General features: G+C 39.1%; 2 protein-coding genes across 3 annotated transcripts; one reads left to right on the top strand and one right to left on the bottom strand.

Moving 5' to 3' along the window:
- Positions 1-549: 549 nt before the first annotated feature.
- Positions 550-8,755, top strand: terf1 (telomeric repeat binding factor (NIMA-interacting) 1). Of its 2 annotated transcripts, XM_031282155.1 has the most exons (10): positions 550-766; positions 1,534-1,629; positions 4,646-4,773; positions 4,993-5,079; positions 5,194-5,343; positions 6,892-6,998; positions 7,103-7,129; positions 7,263-7,360; positions 7,548-7,618; positions 8,030-8,755. In XM_031282155.1, exons 1-10 carry the CDS (start codon positions 583-585, stop codon positions 8,189-8,191), a joined length of 1,110 nt encoding a protein of 369 aa, XP_031138015.1. In that variant the 5' UTR covers positions 550-582; the 3' UTR covers positions 8,192-8,755. The 2 variants fall into 2 exon arrangements, with proteins under 2 accessions (XP_031138015.1, XP_031138016.1); XM_031282156.1 differs by lacking the exon at positions 7,103-7,129.
- LOC116037987 (somatomedin-B and thrombospondin type-1 domain-containing protein) lies at positions 7,014-12,285 on the bottom strand. The gene is made up of 5 exons (XM_031282158.2): positions 11,481-12,285; positions 10,317-10,511; positions 10,131-10,209; positions 9,426-9,602; positions 7,014-9,176 (listed from the first exon to the last, which is right to left on the bottom strand). The coding sequence occupies exons 1-5, from the start codon at positions 11,701-11,703 to the stop codon at positions 9,059-9,061; spliced, it is 792 nt and encodes a 263-aa protein (XP_031138018.1). The 5' UTR covers positions 11,704-12,285; the 3' UTR covers positions 7,014-9,058.
- Positions 12,286-21,916: the final 9,631 nt, after the last annotated feature.

Below are 21,916 nucleotides of genomic sequence, written 5' to 3'. Positions count from 1 at the left end.
TAAAAAAACAATGCCTAAAAGGTGCTATCTGGAATGTCTGACATTTCTTTCCTTTTTTGTGTAGATCTCTTAAATCTTTTACAGTTTTAAGCTTACATACAAGGACATTTTTAAGTAAAATGAGCACAGACATCATCACCTACCCATGTTGATAACATATCAAAAGTTTTAAAACTTGAACAAGCTTCATTATGTGGCAGTATTTTCAGCTCAAATCCCTAAAATGTGCCAAGACTTTATTCCATGTGGTTACATACACACCGTTCACTGTAATGCAGCCCAATACAATACAAAAATACCATACATTTAAGAGTCATGGCTCTGACATAGTCCAACCAAAAAAGAAGAAAATTAAGTTTACACGGGTTTTTATTTTGTATTATTTTTTTAAAAGAAGCGGTAGTTACTCCTCCCAAACGCAGAATGGCGCTACTGGCTGCCAAGCGAGGACACGTTAGCAAGCGGAGCAAGCGCGCGGAAATCAAACACCTTCCAAAGAAGAAGAAGAAATCTAACAGAAGATCTCTGACCAAAACCTATACTCTCTATGACCAAAACCCATCCAAAACCGAGAATATAAACATGGAGCCTGAAATTAACAATAAAACTGCTACAGTTGCTAGTTATATAGATGGAAGTGTCCGTTTTCCCCATGTTACCGCTGTTGCTACTGGGTGGATGTTGGACTTTATGTTTGTAAGTCTGTGTCGACGTTTCAAGGAAGGCAAATTTGATGAATTCAATGAAGCACTTTTGACTTTCCAGGGTAAGTTATTCAAAGCTAACAAACCATTAACGTTAGCTAGCTAACGTAAACTAGCTACTTATTTAAAGTATCCAGGCAGCATCTCTGCCGAGTCCAGAGAGATCTGGGTTAAACTAAACAGTTAGCGATAATGTTAAGTTTTTAAAGTCGTTAACTAGCGTTACGTTAATAACTCGCGCGCACTTATGGACAAAGCTGAAACGACCTCATACCTCGTAAGATATAACGTTAACGTTAGCTAACTTTATTTATTAACGTAACGTTACAGTTAACTTGTAATGTTAACGGTAAGTGTGCACTATATAAGCAGCACCTATAAGCAGAGTGTACGAAGACTGCTGCTGAAATAATGTAGAATATGTGTAGAAATACAATTTGAACGGTGGTGCTGAGGCGGCAATGGAAGATTAAATTAATGCGACAATATAAAGCCATCAATATGAGCTAGCCTCCATGCTAAAACTCTGGGTGCACTTCTGACCCGAGTATCCACCTAGCCTATAGTAAATGTTGAGCTCCTATAGCTACAACAATATATAACTCTATCAATCATTAAAAAAGCATGATGAACAAAGTATCATCCGTGTTACCCCTGGTGCCTGCATTGTAACTTGCTATATCAGTAATGAGGAAGGATAACAGTTAATTTTGTTACATTAATGTTAACGTTTCTACAGAGACACCATCTTCATATCTTTATAATGTTTCTGAAGACCTAACTAGCTAAAACAGTTTTGTGAATTTGTTTATTTGTGCTTTTTCTTTAGCCATTTCTCAGACTCCATCTCTGAAAGGAGACCTTCATGATGAGAAAAAGATGATATGTGCCTTTCTTGCAAGAGTCATGCATGGAAAGCAATTGGGTAAGTTGTTGCTGTCAAAAGCTGAATTAGTCCTCTAGGCATCTTTCTACATCTGCATACATTATCTATGTGCAGCAATACTGTTTGGGTGCTTCTGAGTGGAAGTTAGTACTGCAGGGAGGTCAGAACAAAGTAATTTGTTATTCACACGTTTTAAACCACTCTTTAAATGTCCTATAAAAAAGTCTTTATTAGTTTATTTTTCATAATCTCTGGGTCTGTTTACAGTAGGCCTGCACGATAAATCGTTATAAAATCACAATCTCGATTCACCCCTGTTTGCGATTTAATTTTTAAATGACTTCGAATTTTCTTTTTTCTCCTTCAATTAATTTATTGAAAGCATTTGACATTGACATGTTTTAATTATGTAAAGACATGTTCAAGGAGTTCAGATAGAGCCTGTATCAGGGCCATATTTAGTTCAGTGTGTTATATGTCACTATTTTTGGTAGCCTACTGTACTTAAATGGCCGGTATGTACTTTATTATCTTTATTTATTGAAGCCTCTATGTTTACAGGCTTGTGGTGATGCACAATGTGCTATAGACCCTTTGCACGTGACGTCACGCTCCACTCACACTAATTATGAACGCCATGGTATAGACGGACAGCAAGCTAAACGCATACGTTTTCGTTTGTGTTCTCACATTCATAATCTGCAGAGTAATCCTCACCAACACAAGAATGTATATGTATTGCCTTTCTGTTTTAAATGAGTGATAAATAAAATTATCCTCAACCAGCTAGCTAGCTGCCGTGCTAACCAGCTGTTCTGCTAACAGGTCCAACCTGATGATGACCCACATAACTAACACCGGTTATTCACTACCTAGCTACATATCCAAAAAAGAAAGCCGTTCCCTTGATCATTTAACTTAACACACATACAAAAAATATTGGTTAAATTAAAGATGACATGGCACGGAAACTAGCTTCAAAAAGGCCAAAAAAACGAGTTAAATGCGGGTCTGCGGAGCTCCTACCCCGGCTAGCTGACGAGCTAGCTGCAGCTAGCTTTGGACTGCTCGCTAGCTGCTGCCCGTCACGTCGTAATATCCACCGGTCAAATCTTAACATAGGCTACAGCGAATATAATCACAGATAAGAAGATGGCTAGATGTTACAATTATGTGTGGTTACTCCGTGATTTACTGCATGGATTAATGTGTGATAGATAATTAATGACTGCACTTCCCAGAGTTGGGATGTGTTCAGGCATCCATTAGAAAGTTGCATTGGCACACCCAGTGAACAACGGTATGTGGGTAGCCACGACCGACCATGTCCTCCATAAACATGGGCTACGTGTTATATAAATCTTTACTTAAGTAAAGAATAGAAGTTAATACAAAATAAACCCTGGATTGATGCCTTATCTTTGCCATTATGAGGTACCTCCCCCCGCCGTCAGCGTAGCATCGCGTACCTGTAACCCAGCCAGCTACAAAGAACTGGTTAGCATCTAGACTTTTAAATGCTTTGAGATCAGCACCAGTATATGGGGATACCCCGTTTACCACATAGTGGTACATATCGTGTGGACTGAAGTCAGGCAGACTCTGTGATTTAATGAGGTCCGTGAAAACGGAGGGAGGAAGAATTAAGGGTCGGTATCCAATCCTGCTATCTCCAACTTCTCCAAATACTGCTCTTTGTGAGCACCTACCAGATGCCCTACCTCGACCGATAACGGCACGACAACTTGTTGTTCAATAGAAGAAGTCATAAAGCCATAAATAAAATGTATTTAGTGTTATGTATTTCAAACTGATTGAAACTATGAAACTTTCCGCTCGTCTACTACACTGTTTAGCTTGTTATTGCCGGTGATTTTGCCATCCATCATGGCGTTGTCACGTGTTTGCAAAGGGTCTGTCATAGACTGTATAATATTAGTCTATGGGGTCTATAGGTGCCAAAAACAATCTATGTTTGGTAGTGCCAATTTGTTTTTTGTCATGGTTCATGTGTGCAATAAACATTACACTTTGTGAGAAAAAAATCGTGTCAGAGAATCGTGATATCAATTCTAAGTTAAAAAATCGTGATTTTTTAACTTAGAATTGATATCACGATTCTCTGACACAGGACGATTGGTACACAGGACGATTCTCTGACACGACTAGATCGTGCAGGCCTAGTTTACAGTCTAGGCCTGAGGATGTTTACCAGTTGAAACTGATCCCAGCTGACATTCAAGCTCAAGTAAAAATGCATAGATGTTAGAGACATAGAGACAATGTTTTGATGACATATTTTGCCATAACAACTGTAATTAGGGATGTCCCGATCAGGTTTTTTTGCCCTCGAGTCCGAGTCATTTGATTTTGAGTATCTACCGATACCGAGTCCCGATCCGATACTTCTATAATATATAAAAAAAGAATAAAGAAGAGCGAAAAAACAGATCCAGGATGTTCCTTATTTTTTATTTAATTCACCTTATTTTAACATTCAACAACTCTGTTAACAAACAGAGCACTTCTGTTACATATCTCACAGTTTGCTATGGCAATGTTGTTGTCATCAACTTTATAATACCTCCAGACTGCAGACATACTCGCGCTTTCCACTTCAAGCTGCTTCCGTGTTCTACTTTGCCGGCATTTAACCAATAGTGTCTGTGCAACAAAGTGATGTCATGCCGCACGCGTTGCTGTTTCTGTGTGGAGTCAAAAGGGTCTAACTCTGTGCCACCGCATAACTATAGATGTGTTAAAAAATAATGAGAATATATATACATATATATATCCGAGTCCTGATCGGGAGGTAACGTCCGATTCTGATCGAGTCTGAAACCACGTGATCGGGCCCAATTTCCGATCACGTGATCGGATCTGGACATCCCTAACTGTAATATCAAAAAAGTAACTTGAAGCAAAAATTCATGATTTAAAACTGTTTCTTCTGCATCTCTACCCTGCATCCGTACATAACTTTAAATGTCCACACACTCAAAAAAAATTAAATAATGGTCTGTTTTTAACCATGTAATACACTGTTTTCCACCAGATGTTCTGTTTGAAGAGGACGACCATGTGATGCCTTTGATGTCTGCTGCCAAAATATGGTCAAACCTAGAGCAAACTGTGGCGGACGAAAGTTTGTTCACAACCATCACCATTCTTTTGCTTGTCCAGGTAATCACACTCATTATTTGCGGGGTGGAGAATGTCCAGACGGGGTTTTAAATGGGTCCTGGTGTGATTGAATGACTTAAAAGTAACTCTGGAGATTGCTACAGTCTGCTAATAGACAGATATCACCACTTCAAGGAATAAGCCAGGTTTCAGTCCTTATGTCACACAGGGATGCTTTTTCCTAATTTTGATTGCCTTATGCATTTGCCTTGTTCCCAGTCTGTGGCTGTGTGCTTGGAGAAAGGCAAACTATCTTCTGCCTCCTCTGTCCTGAAGTGGTTTGAAAATAACAATGAATTCCCACAGGTCTGTATGTACATTACTGTCTCTTTTCTTTTCAAAAGCATAAGATCAATACTTGAATATTTGGTGGCCTAGAATGATTGACTTTAATCCTTAACAACTAACATTATTCAACAGAAAGTGAGAGTTAAGTTGTCGACAATAGTGACACGTAGGGAAACCTACCACCCATTCCTCATGAGCTTCAGCTTCAGCCGCCTGCTGGAGACAATACAAACTTACTTGGATGCCTACTTGGAGAAGAATCCCTCTGACTACCTACTCAAGGTACATGACCTGAGCCAGTATATTGTAGGTCACAGCCTGTTTTTCAAAATGACACTAGGTCACCCCTTCTAAGTTCAGCCTAGTTCATAAAATGTATAGGCAAGCCTGACAATAGGCCCAATCCACCTCTAACTGGAGCTCAAAAAATGTTTCCACAGATACATTTCATGTATGTATGTATATGTATTTATTTGATTGGATGTGTATGAACAGTACAATCGTACACCACTAGACAAGGATATTTGGACACTGAAATTGTGTGGGGGGAAATGATTGACAAGTACTGTTCAGCTTAGTATAACATAGTCTCGCTTTGCCAGACCATCCACACGCTGCGGAGCGGAGAAGGGTCTGGCTAGTCCACACAGCATTCCGGGTGGGAGAAAAACCTGCTCTGGTTTATTGGCATTTCTTTAACTACTAAGAACTACTAACTACAACTAGCTAGCTGTTTCAATTTACCATGCAGAGATCTGAGGAGCAGTCAACTGTAAATAAATAAATAAATCGACCGTTTCGAGTTTAAAATTCCAACACAAAGAAAGCAGAAGGAAACGGACATACATGCATCCAGCGGAATTTCCTGCGGCACCGGAACAATCCCTGAAGTGGAACGTCAAGGACATAAACTAAGTGTAACATGACCTTTGAAAATTGGTTGTGCAAAAAGGCAAAGTGCAAGTCTTAGACTGTTACTTGGGAAAATAGTTTTTCCAGGGTAGGATTTATTCAGTCTATTCATGATGAGAGTAAACATTTATATATTGCTGGCCCTGCACGACTAATGCCAATGTAAAATTAAGGATCAACTTTGTATGGCTAAAATTGAGGAATGAGAATAGCTGTGCAATACATTATTCTGTCTTGGTTTTAGAGGTGAATGACAAATATAGTTTGAGTGGTGCTGTTTTTGATGCTTGAAAATTCCACACCAACATATCATAATTGAGTTTAACTCAATAACATCTGTCCTTTGATCCAAACAAGTGTGAAAAGACTTGTCACTTTTTTGCTGCTTAGCTGTTTGTGAGATGGAGAATATCTTCAGTTACACATAATTTAATCGGCCAATACATCAGGTGTCTAATGTTTTGCTCCAGCTAACAGCAAGTTGTAACAAACCGCTGTCAATAAATTTCCTTGATCTTGTGTGCACACCTGTTCAGCTTTGCTCTCGTCCTTCTGATTAATGGCACTTTGACCAACCGAAGGTGCTGATGTGACATTGTCAGTCATAGTTAATTGGCAATTTGTCATCAGAATTAGTTGGAAGGGCAAACTGCTACATACAGCAGAGTCCTCCTCAGGGCCCAACAGACCTGCTTATTCGTGAAAGTTTTAAGAATGATTTACATAGAGGCCGCTGACCAAGGTTAAACTTAGAGTAGAAGGGTGTTGTAATGACAGGCCTCATTAGTTTTGCTTTCTCATTATAGCAATACTTAAGCCTGGAAGTTAATTGTTTTGGAAGAGGATGAAAAAAGGTAATATATACTATCATAATTTATGTTAGTCTGTGCTTTTTTCTTCTGCCTCTTCATCTATCAGGCAGCTGAAATGATGGTTCAGTCCCAGAACATTGAGGGTTTGGGGGACGTGGTGACACGGGACAGCTCTCTCTCAGAAGAAGCTAACGAATCAACAGAGGATAGAAAGTAGGAAATAACCTGTAACGTCCCCAGTTGTATTTATTGAGAATTGCACATGATCCAATTCTGTTCTTTATTAAACAAAATACTTTACATGTATGTCCTAACAGGAAAAAGAAGAACACAGTATGTTTGAGGTTAGTAGAAATGAGTGTTGGAATGTGTCTTTTGCTTTCTCTGTTTGGGTAAAGGTGGGAATTCAGCAAACACTAGATATTGGCCTTATGTGGGTAACAAATAATTTCATCACACTATATTAAACCTACACAGGACAAAACGGAAACTACTGTCGACTAAAATTACGGATGCATGGAAACCTGATACATGCAAGAAGGCTTTTGTCTCACTCAGAAGAATCTCCAAGAATGGTAAGTTTTATCTTTCCCCTGCCTTTGATGTTTCTGTTCACAACACAAAGTATTTTGTTTTTATCTGATGTAACAATATTTTCATTTTCTATCAAATGTAGAAATGCATTCACCAGCACATTGTATTTCATACACATTTCTGAGTGTGAACAAAAGCTAAAGAGAATGTTAAACCTCCCACCATCAGAGTTATCTCAGATGACATCTCGGAAGTCAACGGACACCTCGAAGATCACAAAAACAAGAAAACCACCACAGGTAAGTTCAACCACACAGTTCATGTCCAGTTAATTAATCCCAAATCAAGTGAATATATGAAGCACTCAAATGCTACCTTTGGTTTGGGCTCGGATTTCTGAATTTTCCCCTGCATTACAATACCCATACTACCACACTATTTAGTATGCCAGCAAAAGACTTAGGTTGTCCCAAATACATAGTATGTCAAATGCATTATGTCAAAAATACAAGAACATCCTAGTGCATCCGGTCAAATTTTGCAGTATGCAAGCCAGCATGCTTATCCTTTACGCAGCATATACAGTATGAGGAAGAGGGCCAAAGTTGAAGGCGCAATGTTATGATGAAGTAGTATGTCCCAAAAGTAAAAAAGAAAAAGTATGCGATTCTGGACTCTGCCTTTAATTCCTTATGTTTTACTTTGTTTAGAAATGGACACCCCAGCTGGACAAATACCTCGAGGATGGAGTTAAACACCACGGCCAGGGGAAGTGGTCTCACATATTAATGGATTATGACTTTGAAGGACGCACTGGCACCATGCTCAAAGACCGCTGGAGAGTTCTAATGAAGTCACATAAAGTAGGCTGAAGATGGAGAGTTTAAAATATGGATTTAACTCTTATCAGCCCATAGCTTAATTGCTGAAGATCTCGCTTTTGGTTATCAGTGTGTTGCTGCTAGAGACCACTTGAGGGCACTCAACACAGAAGTATTAATTGGCCTACGTATATGCATTGCCTTCTATGATAGGATACATTTAATAGTTTACAAAATCTGTAAGTGTGCCCCTCTAACTTGTACAGTGTAGCCGATCCTGTGAATGAAACAAGGGATTAGCTTCCTCACTCATTTAACCTTTCCGTCCATTGGCTAAACTGTTGAAATTGATCCTTCATGTTGTGGGTGTGTTGTGCTTTGCTGCTGCTCTGTTTGCACCAAAAGAAAAGTAATACCACCAGAGGGCACTCAACACAGAACAATAAACTGGGCTGTTAGCGTTGCCTCTTTGATAGGTCACCCATGTAAAGAATTTAGAATATTGTTATAATTTAAGGTTATTATTGCCTGAAAATTGCTTAAAAACGAATAAAGTTTGTTACAATAAAAAAAATACAAAATCAACTTTGATAGGTACTCAATGTGTGCTAAAAAGTTGAAATACTGTACAAGTTACATTGTCTTCACATCATGTGCTGCAAAGTTACACAACAATGGAAATGTGCATGGTGATTGCAGTGTTTTGAACATGCTTATAAATCAATGTGTAGCATATTTATTAGAGATATATTTGCATTGCACCACCGTCAAGTCTCGAGTCTTAAGTCTCTTCTTCGTGTTGAAAGCCTGCAGTAGTGAAGCGTCTGATCTGAACAAAATATTTCAGTGATGAGGGGAGCTTGGCTGTGAAAAGGGTATTCTGAACATCAGGCGATGTTCTGTGGTGCTTTGTTTGGATCAGATAAAGACAAAGCTGTGTTGTGGTGGACAGTTGCACTGCTGGGTTTTCTGGATCTTCTTCCATGTCCCCCTGCACTGATGGTTCCCCACCGCCTGCCAGTGGAGCAAATCTTCTCTGCAACACAGTCACAACCCCTAATGTTTATGGTTTTCACACCATCACATGCACCGATTCACACATTCACCATCTACAAGTGTAGTGTAGGTTGTTTTTACTTGATTCTAAATGTTAAATTTGGGATTTTAAAAAATTGCAAAATTAGGGGGAAAAAATGAAATGTAAGATGCTGTTTAATCAAGTCATTGTCAGTAATCCAGGTTTGTACGAACCTGGGAGAATACACATATAAACATAACTTCATACTTCTCTGATTCCAGACCGTCTCCTTGGCAGCTGCCGCTATTGTTTCGCATGGCAGGAGGTTCACACACCACACACACTTTAAAGCCTTCTGTTATGTAGCGCATCCAGTGTGTGTGTGGCCGGTTCTCCACTGTACAGTGGGGCGTCCGGGACTCCAGTGTGAATTCCACACAGAACCTGAGGGGAGTAGGAGCAGGGTCACGAAGGTCACAGTCATTCCTGTGATATTAGGACTAATGAATCAAGATAGAGGACTAAAGCAAATGTACACAATAGGAGGATTTTTGCTTTACCGGTCAATGTTGTATGGACACACCCTTTATAAAATGGGAGTAACAATTCAGCCAGTGGGTGCACACAATAACTCACCTACTGTCATCTAGACCTTTTGTGCATGTGCTTTTCATGTGACAGTCCTAATTAAAGGATGAGTATTCAATTTCAAAGGGTTGCAGGCATTTGCCATATTTAATGGTTTGTAGACAGACGTCCAGGTGAGCAAACACCTAGCCTACTGGTCGCTCACGCAGGTGGAGGCAAAGTTGGGCTGTTATCTTTTTTCAAAATAGTTTGGTTATCACAGTTTAATGTTAAATTGAAGTTAACTCCTGGCAGCATACATGAACTTTTCAACCCTTGAATTTAAAGATGCCTGAGGTGGAGTGCTGTTAGGGAGGCTTCATAGGAACATGATGTGAAACCTACCCCGGGTCTAGGGGGTTTCCATAGTTGTCATGCTTGGGCCTTCCCTTGCCAAACTCCATGCTGGTGATAAATGCAGGGCCTGATAAGAGAAAACAATTCAGTGTTTCTATTAGTAAGTTCAGGTTTATCCCATTTAAAGTGCAATGTAAAAATGCATAAAAATAAGGGAAATATGTATTTGTATACCTGAGTTGAGTCCACAGTGGCGGCCCTGGTGGTCTCTGTACTCCCTGCAGCCGGCTTGTTGCTCCAGGCTGGGACAGGGCTCTCCGCTGTTACTGGGCTGTTGCTCAATGTGACGGACACGGACTCGCACTGAAGGCCGGCAGGGCTTGGCACAGCCGCTCCAAAAGCTCCAGTCGCTCACAGCACAGTCCTGAGCTGGATGTTTGCACCCGTATTGTGGGAGAAAGATTATTACAGGATATCCTCTGTGGTAGCAAACAATCAAACTGCTTTGAAACTCAGATGTTGGACTTAACCACTTGATTTCTTAAGTTCACCGTGTGTGCAGAGGTGACACTTCTGAGTCACAGCAACAGTAGAACCTTGCAGCGTTCTTGCAGACTGCATAATAAGAATTTTCCTTGTGAAACTGCAATGGAGCTAAATAACCTTAGATCAATGAAGCATTGATTGTGACTTGTAGAATTAGTGTTCCCTGCGGTTTGAGAGCATGCCAAGTGAGAAACCCATTCAATCACCAAGTCCTGTGATTTTCCGTTTTAGTTATTTTCAAGCTTTGATGCATTAAGCATGCAAATTTAGTCACCACCGGCCTGTAACACATTAGTATTAGGTACGCTCAGATTGTTTGACTGGAACTGTAATTGCTACAACTACTTGACAGAATCACATTCTTCAAATATTTGTACTAATTCCATTATGTGGGCCAGTCCACTGAAATGAGGTTAGATCTTTTACAGTCTATGGGTTAGACCCTCGAGCTGCCTGGGTTATTTGGTGAACTGATTATTGCCTTTTTGTGATGTAGCGGCCATGACACATGCTGCAGAAGAAAAATAATAGTGCTGACATCGCTTGAGGTGCACTGCACAAGTTAGAAGGAGATAAATGTGCACAAACAATTTTGCATGCTTTGGATGAATTTGGAACATATCCACTCCTGCCAGCTCTGTGTCATCAGAGATACAGTATGTGATAAGCAGCCCAGGTACTGCAAATACTCTTTCTTCTCCAGATAATCTATCTTTAGCAAGAGCTTGGGTTATCTCATGTAACAGGTTATCTCCCACTAGTATCATATAGTTAGGGTGTGTGCAACGAAAACAAACAGTACCTCCACTAGTGATTTATTCACACTGGGCGGCCCCACCATTCATCCCTCACCTGGGCACTCTGTGAAGTAGTCGAAGCAGCAGTCCTTGGTCCTGACGCAGCCCATGTCGCAGTAGCATGTTCCATACACGCGGTCCATCCTCCAGTCAGTGTTCAGACAGCTCAAGTCTCTGCTCCGGCAGCACTTCCCTGCACAACCCCCAGACACCAAGTGGTTCTTTCCCAGAGTGGAAACCACCAGCAGCAAACAGGCAAACTCAACAGAGGATCCCATTCTGATGGGGTCAGGTCAGACCCCTGAAGTAAAACACTAGCCTCTTAGTTGCCCTAATATTTAACTTACCACTCTCCTTTTCTTAATAGAATTATTCATTCCCTGGTCCTACACTATGTCTGTCACACTCATGACCGTGAGGGTAGAGGTTGGAATACCAGCCCAGACAAGACTGTGCTCTGCCACAGGAGCCCTTGTGACCTGGAATTCCTGTGTCCGTCTCCTGTGTCCAGCCCCTCTGTTTCCCTCCAGAAACAGGTCTGCAGAGCAAACTACAGTACAGAATGACCCATCCCAGCTCTGATCAGACTCCCATGTCTCTCATATTGTGTGTGCGTCCTCTTCCTCAGAGTTGGTGTCTCTCTCCCTGTTCCTAGCTGAGCACCTCCCTCCAGTCTATTGCACACGGGAGGAGACTATGAGGGCAAGGGAGGGGTGAGCTGTTTTGCCTCCTACTACTGTTCTCTCTCGCTCTCTCTCTCTTGCCTCTTTCTCACCTGTTATTGTTGTTGACCCTTTTTCCTTTCTTACCCTCTCCCTGCAGATTTACTGTGACCCTGATGCCAGTCTGGCCCAGCCACTCTGTGCCACCCCAGACCTCTGAGTCCCAAAAGAAAGGGAGGAATGTGAGCAGTTGGCAGGTCTCCAAACAATTGTGCCAGGGGGCCCGCTGAGTGTTGTAAAGCCACCCTTTGGTTCTCACCTCTCTCCCTTTTTCTCATTCTCTTTCAGGTTACTGTAATCTATCAGAAATCCCAACACTTGAGACATCTTTGTTTTACTTTGTACCTTTATTTGATCAGTTGATTGAGTTCTTTGATATTTTATTTAGCTGTTGACATTTTGGGAAATAGGCTTATTTGCTTTCTTGCCACAAGTTCAATACCTCTCATATCTATTCTGTACACTAAATATAAAGCTACAGTCAATAGCCAGTTAGCTTAGCTTTTTTTTATCTGCCTAGAAGCACCTCACAAGTTCACTAATTAATATATTATATAAAAATGAGTTTAATACTTACAAAAACTGAAGTGTAAAAGTACGCTCTACCACCACCAATGTGTAGCACCCACCTGGGTTATAACGCCAGACACTCACCACACATCAGCCCGGTAGAGAGGGAGGGAAAGTCAAGAAATAGCCCCCGTAAAACTACAACCTGACATTTTTACACTTCAGTTTTTATACAGATTGAATAAATGAGATATACATGTTAATTAGCTTTAGAGTTGCTAGCTGGTAGGTACATTTCCTAACCTGGGGACAGAGCCAGGCTAGGTGTTGTCCCCTGCTAGTCTTTATGCCAATCCCAGCTAACAGTCTCCTGGCTGCAGCCTTATGCTCAGTGTACCGGCATGAAGGTGGTATTGATCTTCCAATTAACTCTTGGCAAGAAAGCGAATAAGTATATTTCCTAAAATGTCTGACTATTTTAAGGACCCAATAGATTGCATGGATACAAAAGGGGAATTTGTTCAGGTTCAGTCCTGATGCAGGGCTGTGAATCAGTGAGCTGGAGCTCCAGTGTATGTGACATTATTTGCAGACCTGGGTTTGGCCTTAATTTATAACTCTTGACAGATTCATTTCATATACTGTAATTCTGGAGAGGCATGTCTATGACAGTCTTATCTCATTAGGATGGGGCTTGTCTCTGACACATGATTGATTAACACGATTATTAGCTTTGGTCCTCTGTGAAATTAAGACACGCTTACAGGAGAAAGTATTTAATGATGTCTAATGTGAGGATTTCAATATATAAAAGCTGATAACATCATGCTACTTTGCCCTATTTGTAGTCTTATTAATGTGGTGCAAAAGACATTTTTCAGATCTCTGCAAACCCCTATGTTCAAAAGGAAGCTTTCTTTCATGCATATTTATTTTAGAAAAAAATTAGATCTATAATTTAGCCGGGCTCTGGCAAAAAGTATTTTTCATGTTATGTTTGCTCAGGGAGCCTGAATGTCTGAGGATGTTGAGAACTCCAGAAGGTCAGCTTTTATTTGAGCAGTTCCTCCTCCATCTCATGGGAAACAAATGAGGCCTCTGCAGGGAGCATTAGCAGGGGATGAGGCCTCCCTATGCCTACTGCTTTAGAAGGAGCAGACATTTGCAATAATCTGGATACTTTGCCTCTGCTGTCTTGAAAAAAAAGCATTGCGGGGAGCGGAGGGGGGTCTGTTTGGGTCCTTTGATTCTTCTTCTCGACATAAGCAGGTAGGTCAAGCGAATGTAATAGCCTTCATCTTCACCATAATCATCATCAGCAGCAGCAGCATCTCTGTGGAGCATGTGTCTGAATCTGTGTATATTAAAGTTTGAGGGGGCTGAACCCAGACTGACTTCAGAAGTAAAAGTTGTATTGGTCATTTACAAATATTAAATATGACATATTTTCAGATAATAGATGATCTCATCGTAAAGTCTTATGTTACATAATTTATCTTTGAAAAAGAAACTTATAAGAAAACTATATAAGAAACTTATATAACTTAGAACTTATTTTCAATTGTTTTGAGAAGGTGTCGATTTTCCAAATCGTGGATATTTAGTCCCCTAAAATTTCTCTAAGGCTAACACACTCACACACATTGCATTTTCACTGCTGATTTGATCTGTCTACTGATGCAAGACTTACAACTGCATCAGTTTGCTATTGCTCCAGCACGTTGGAAGTGCACATCAAAGCCTGTGTGTTTTACATCTGACAGGCCCCCAACCCCGGACCTCCTGCCCTCACTGTGCACTTGTCAAAGACAATCTGCCTTCCTACAGTAACACACCCTGCTTGAAATTGTCTTAGTGTATGTGAGTAGAGAGGAAAGGAGATTAAGCCCATGTTAGCGTGTCTTAAGATGGTGAACCGTGTGTGTTTTCTGTCTTCAAACTCTGTCACAAGCTGCAATGTGAGAGGCTGAACTAAACTAATTTGATTTGACAAATACAAGAGATAACGAGAGACGAGAGATTGGAATGAAAGTGTACGTGCCACCACTTCTTGTGCTGGGCGTCAAGGAGACGGCAGGGTGAATCCTTGCTCCATCGCGCCTATGTGGGGAATGCAAACTGTGGCTGTCCCCATGGTAACCACTGACCTGGGTTGCTATAGTTTTACAACCTTTGTTGACAAATGCTAGAATTCACCTTTTTATTGCGCCACTTGTTGTAAAGGTACGCTGATGATGTCACCTCTGACCAGATTAACATTTTTGCTTTGTGGGGAATTATACACAATAGCACAGTGCACAAAAAGTATCTATATTTTGACAATAACTAATGACAATTCCAATATGTGGTACATGGTGGAACCTTGTTTTTTAGTTACTTTTTTCACCTTCATACTGATGTTCAAGATCCAATATATAACCCAAAATTTTACATCAATGCAAAATAGCATGACCTCAAAACTATTTAGCCATAACCAAATATTTAATTTAAAAGTTAGTCCGACTAATTAATCCGAGTTTATTTCTTTCTGACGAGTGCAGTCAGTTTCTGTCCCATGAATGGAAGCCTTTGTCCTCGTTCCTCTGAATTTACTGTTTAGCTGTCCCCTACTTCCTCCCTCCACGTTTACATCCGTACATTTGGTGTGTGTGTGGGTGTGGGGGGGCTGTAATGGAGTGTACACACATTATTTGTTTATGTAACTGAATTTCAGTAATTAGTGTACTGCAATGACCATGCAATGTCATTTGAGAAAGTATTTTACAGTTCTTGTGAATAGTGTACCTGGCTATGACACACACAGTAAGGTATGACTCATTATTGAAAGAGTTGAGAAGGTGGATGTTTGACTTGGCTTGTGTCATCAGAACACTGGGATGAACAGGGAAACAGATAAGTACATATTTACATGTAAGTGCCAGTGCCTGCTCTGTACCTGAGGATTACAACTAACATCATGACCCTGGCGAGTCTCTTGCTATTCACATCGCACTTACATGAATATCTATTTGAGGAGCCATCTTGTACATCCCACTAATGATGCTCTATTCATTACAGGTCATTACTGTGTGATATGGATGATAACACGTTACTCCAGGGTCGCGGCAGCAGAGAGGCTCATGACACACTCTGCAGGCTGCCAGCCTTGGATCAGCGCCATTGTAATGACAACAAAGACAGTGAAAGTGAAGGGTTTTTTCCCACCCAAACCTCTCATCACAGATAATAGTCCCCTTATCAGTTACCTATCTTGGCATATTAGTCCCATATGTGTGTAGGTCAATGCAGACATTAGAAGTAGGAGCATGCAGATGAGGCACAATGTGTGGGTGGGGAGTGGGACTGACCCCTGCCTCTGAGAGAGATGATACTTCAGGTAATATTCCATTAATCATACTGTGAAATGTCAGAGAGCAGTGGAAAGGTTAGGCCCCTATAGACACTAGTTTGTGTGTGTGTGTGTGTGTGTGTGTGTGTGTGTGTGTGTGTGTGTGTGTGTGTGTGTGTGTGTGTGTGTGTGTGTGTGTGTGTGTGTGTGTGTTGCTCTGCCAAGGGCAAAGTGTAAATACATCAAGGACTGGCACTGAAAATCAATTTACAGAAGTTCACAGTCACGCTTTGACTTGCATACTGTTGGCATACATGTCAAATCTCACTCACCTGGCAATAACAGATATTTTTGCGGCTAAAAGGAACCTACTCACCTGGCAGCTGTAAAAACTTGTATGCAAACATTCTTGTGATAAAAATTATCTTTATTTTTTTACTATCTTGAGGTTCTAGACAGAGCACAAGCAAAGAAACTAGTGAATATTTGCAGCACAGTAAGCCCATTCGCCATAGATTTGACATCGTTTTTGGCTCTGCTGTGATGGCAAAGACAAAGATTTGACCTCCCAGTGCCCCACTTGAATACACAGACACACAGGTTACCATGGGACCAGGACCTGTTGACAAATGTCACTTGTTTGCTCTATTATTTGTTTTTTATCACTGTGTAACTATCTTTAAGGATCTTTTGACATGCTTCGTTAGAGCCCAAACTGGTTTCACAACAGAGCAGGGATCAGTCGGCGGGTTAAAGCCTTTATAAAGCAAGAATTTTTATTGGTTGGCTGGAGGTCTTTTTATGTTAATTTCTTTGTAAATAGAAGATATGATGCTGTGGCCATGGGAGAGATAACTCACCTGATGAATACTGCACTGCAATGAGCTTGGCAGTCCGACATCTGTCGGTTTTATGTGTGTCTGACATCTACAAAACACATCACAAAATAGTGAAAAATATCCATCACCATTTCCTAGAGCCTAAGATGACGTCATCAAATATCTTGTTTTGTCTTACCAGCAGTTTAAAAACCCCAAATATTCAGTTTACTCAAATGTAAGACAAGGAAAAGCAGCAACTCCTTACATTTGAGAAAGCTGGAACCCTAAAGTGTCAACCAAAACAGTAAAGTTACAGGCTGAAAAAAAACAAAACATTACATATTACTCATTTGACCCATTGTTGTTATAGAAATAGTGATTATAGCTGCTATGACTTCAGGTAGTGCACTGGCACATTAAACAGCAAACACATTTATTTTGAAGGGAATAAAGCACTGATCTTTGTCCCCAGACATAAGCTGATTCTTTTCCTCTCATGCTGACCCAAACGTATTTAGAGCATTTTTTATTTGAGGCATTGGCAAAGTTATAATTTGGCAGACGGGCTACATTCTCTGATCCCAGCTGATAGAGTCAACTGGCACAAAATCAAGTCAGGTGAAACAGTAACACAACCTGGCTTTTCTTCACTGGGGACATACACTCTACCCTCACTTTCTTATAGAAATCCCACATTAATAATATTATATGACATGTAGATTTTGGAAGCAAATTTCAGCAAAACCTTTCCATTCAACATAAAAACACAGCTGTACCTGAACCTGAACTGCCCATTCGAGACATGATCAAACTATTTAGCTTTGTTGCACCAACAGAGTATGTACTCTTCATCTAGCACTGTCCTGGTTAAGAGTACCGTGGAAGTACAGTGAAACGATAAACCACTTGTGGGCAGGCCCCAATAGAGCTCTTATTAAAGACTTCATTGTTGACTGTTTGTTCCAGGTCATTTTGTTCCACTACACTTGAAAGGGATGTTAAAAACCCTGCAAGGAGAGGGAGACTCGGCCTCCGTCTGAGCGTGAATACAACCCCTTCACTTGAATAAGGGGATGGCTCTGTGTTTCTAGGTCACTCTGTGTCTCTGAAATGCACACCTCACTATCCACAGGGAGGGAGAGAAACACAAACAGAGCTCAACATTTGACAACATCACATTTGTATTTATTAGGGAGCTTAGGGATACACTCCCTGAAATTAAACACAGTTAACAGCTGAGTTTCAATATGACATAGTGACCAAAATCCTTACACACATCTCAATGATCTTCTGCTCTTTGTTGACTATCCTCTCCTCCATTCTTAATCTTTCACTTGAAAGTGTTTCAAATCATCAAGAAGCTTTGATCCGTCAATCTCAGGCACCACCCTGTCCAGTCCCACATGCTACGTGCTAGCCACAAAGCCGCTACGGGACCAGACAGCACGGGTCAAATGCATTAAACTCAGTGTAGGGTCACAACTAAAACTCAATGTAAGCACAAAGACAGAAATATGCATACCCATTCTTTTTGCCCCATTTTTATGGCAACTACACTATGATCATTTTTATGACATATTATACTATGACTTTTTATGACATACTATACTATTACATTTTTATGACGTTTTATGACATACTATACTATGACATTTTTATGGCGTACTATACTATGCCTAACCCTAACTCCAATCTCATCTAGAAGTGCTTACATGGACAGGCTCATCAGGCTTTCTGTTACATGGTGCAACCATTACAGGCCAGTGGATTGTCCTCTAGAAATACAATCGCAGGGAACTGTAAAATACCCTACAGAAAAACCTCTTTTGGCCAGACATCCTTCTCCATGAATGGAGCTAAGGCATGGAATGAGCTGCCTATTGAGTTAAAAGCAATACAACAAATAGGGATGGGGTGTTTGGTGTTTCAAGCCCCCAACGTCGTTACCTGGAAGGCACTAGTATTATGGTTAGGGTTAAGGTTAGGGTTAGGTGCCTTGAAGTCGACGGTCACAGCGCTGCCTTGAAGTCAACGTTGGGGGCTTAAAACACCATCGAGCTAGGGACGGGCATTGGAAATGAGCAATAGCTATAAATGCTGTGATGCTGTACATTGGAGATTTGTGTTTCAAATATCTATGTGGTAGCATTTGTCCCTATCAAATAAACAAAATTAAAAGTTTATTTTTATATATTTAAGGCATACTTTATTATGCCACTTTTTATGACATTTTTATGATATACTATACTATGACATTTTTATAGCATTTTTATGACATACTATTCTATGACCTTTTCACAATTTTATGACTTACTACATTTCATGACATTTTTATGGCATACTCTAGTTTTAACAGTCTATGGGCATACTATACTATGACTTTTTATGACATTTTATGTCATACTATAATTTTATGATATTTTATAAAATATCATAAAATATTATTACATTTTATTTAATGACATACTTTATTTGTATGACTTTTATAACATACTATACTATGACATTTTCACTGACAATTTTATGACATCCTATACTATGCAAATTTTAATTACATACTATGCTATGATCATTTTTATGAAATACTATATTGTGACTATGACATTTTTATGACGTACTATACTGTGACTTTTTATGACTTTTTTGGCATACTATACTATGACATTTTATGGCATACTGTACGATGACTTTTTATGATATTTTATGACATACTTTATTTTTATGACTTTTAAAACATACTATACTATGACATTTTCACTGACAATTTTATAAAATCCTATAAAATGTCAATTTTAATTACATACTACTATGATAATTTTTATGATTTACTATATTATGACCATGACAATTAGTAACATTGCAACATTTTTATGACATGTTTATAATTATAATACTATACTATGACTTTTTATGACTTTTAATGGCATAGTATACTATGACTTTTATGACATTTTATGATTGTTTTATAACATACTATGGTATGACATTTTCACTGACATTTATGACATCCTATACTATGATAATTTTTATAACATACTATAAGATTGATAATTATTGTGGCATACAATACTATGACTTTTTATGGCATACTTTACTATGACTTTTATGATATTTTTATGGCATACAATACTGTGATATTTTTTATGACTTAATAACTGTTTTATGACTTTTATAACATAATATAGTAGTCACGGACAATTTTATGACATCATATACTATGCCAATTTTAATGGGATACTCATTTTTATGACTTTTTCATGACATACTGTACTATGATAATTTTTACGACATGTATACTTGCCGAAAAAAGTCATAGTATGGTTAGTCTCGCTTTGCCAGACCCTCCTCCACAGCGCTGCGAAGGAGGGTCTGGCTAGTTCACATAGCATTCCAGGATGGGAGAAAAACATGCTCTGGTTTTTTGGCATTTCTTTAAACCAATCACAATCCTCATGGGCAGTGTTGTAATGTAACGAAGTACAAATACTTCACTACTGTGCTTAAGTAGAATTTACACGTATCTGTACTTTACTTAATTATTCAGATTATTATCCGGAAACTTTTACTTTTACTCCAATACTTTTTTTTTTTTACAGGTTTGCCCTTAAGCATCTTAGTTACTCGTTACTACAAAATAAAATCTGAAGAAATTTGTTACACTGGAAAAAAGCAGGTTTGGCGAATCATTGCTCAAATTGCCAAGATAATGTACCCTCCATTCCAGTTGGTGACCTAATGCCTGTTTGTTGCCAAGCAGCAAAAAAAAAAAAAAAACATAGGCCAAAACTAAAGAAGAGGAGGAAGCATAATGACTGATAGTGTCATGGAAGCACCTGGTGCAGGCTTTGCCACCATGGTAACAGACGATGAACACCCTGACGACAGTGGTGATGAAGATAACGTTACACGCCTTTGGCCATAAAGTTCATTATCAATTTTTTTTTACTTTTACTTTCTTAGTAATATTCTAAATATATTCTAAAAGGAGACTTCAACTTCTACCAAAGTCATTTTCTGGTAAGATACTTGTAGGCCTACTTTAATTCCAGTATTGCTTTCAAGTAGCTATTTTATACAAGACTGCTCATGGGCAGTACTAAGCGCCAGACAGAGTCGCTGCAAAATAGCCTCGGGAACGAACTTGCTTTGGTGGAACATGTGTACGTTCAAAAGTTGTTTTAGTCATGCAACAGAAAACTCAGATTGGACAGAGAGTCTAGCTAGCTGTCTGGATTGACCCTGCAGAGATCTGAGGAGCAGTTAACCATAGTCCTCATAAATCCACCGGAGTTTAAAATTCCAAAACAAAACAAGCAGTAAGGTAACGGACATGCGGGCGAAAAGAGCATAGAGCAAAAAAGTCATAGTATAGTATGTCATAAAAAGTCGTGAAAAAGTAATGTTGTAGTATGTTGAATAAACTCATAGTATAGTATGTCGAAAAAAGTAATACAAAAAATATAATACAGTACGTCAAAAAAAGTCATAACAAAGTCATAGTATAGTATGTCGAAAAAAGTAATAAAAAATCATAGTATAGTATGTCATTAAAAGTCATGAAAAAAGTCATAGTATAGTATGTAGAAAAAAATCATAGTATAGTATGTCATAACAAAGTCATGTATGTTTGAAAAAGTCATAAAAACGTTATAGTATGTCGAAAGAAGTACTAAAAAGTAATGGTATAGCATGTCGAAAAAAGTTGTAAAACCGTTAAAGTATAACAGTTTAATAATAGTTTTAAAATATGTGACAGTATAGTATGTCAAAAGTCAAAAATGTCATATTATAGTATGTTGAAAAAAATCATAAAATGTCATTGTATAGTATTTAAAAAAAAAAAAGTAATGGTATAGTATGACTAAAAAAGTCATAAAAAAGACATAGTATGGTATTTTAAGTCATGAAAAAGTAATAAAATGTCATAGTATATTATGTCGAAAAAAGTCATAGGAATGTCTTAGTACAGTAATAAAAAAGTCATTTTATAGTATGTCATAAAAAGTCATGAAAAAGTCACAGTGTAGTATGTCAAAAAAAAAGTCATAGTATAGTATGTCAAAAAAAGTAATGAATTTTAGCATAGGTTCAGCCAGGAAGACTATATTAT

This window comes from Sander lucioperca, chromosome 1, assembly GCF_008315115.2.
Source record: "Sander lucioperca isolate FBNREF2018 chromosome 1, SLUC_FBN_1.2, whole genome shotgun sequence".
In the NCBI taxonomy this organism is placed as follows: domain Eukaryota; kingdom Metazoa; phylum Chordata; class Actinopteri; order Perciformes; family Percidae; genus Sander; species Sander lucioperca.
The sequence above is the reverse complement of the archived record's forward strand: the minus strand, read 5'-3'. Positions and strand labels throughout refer to the sequence as shown.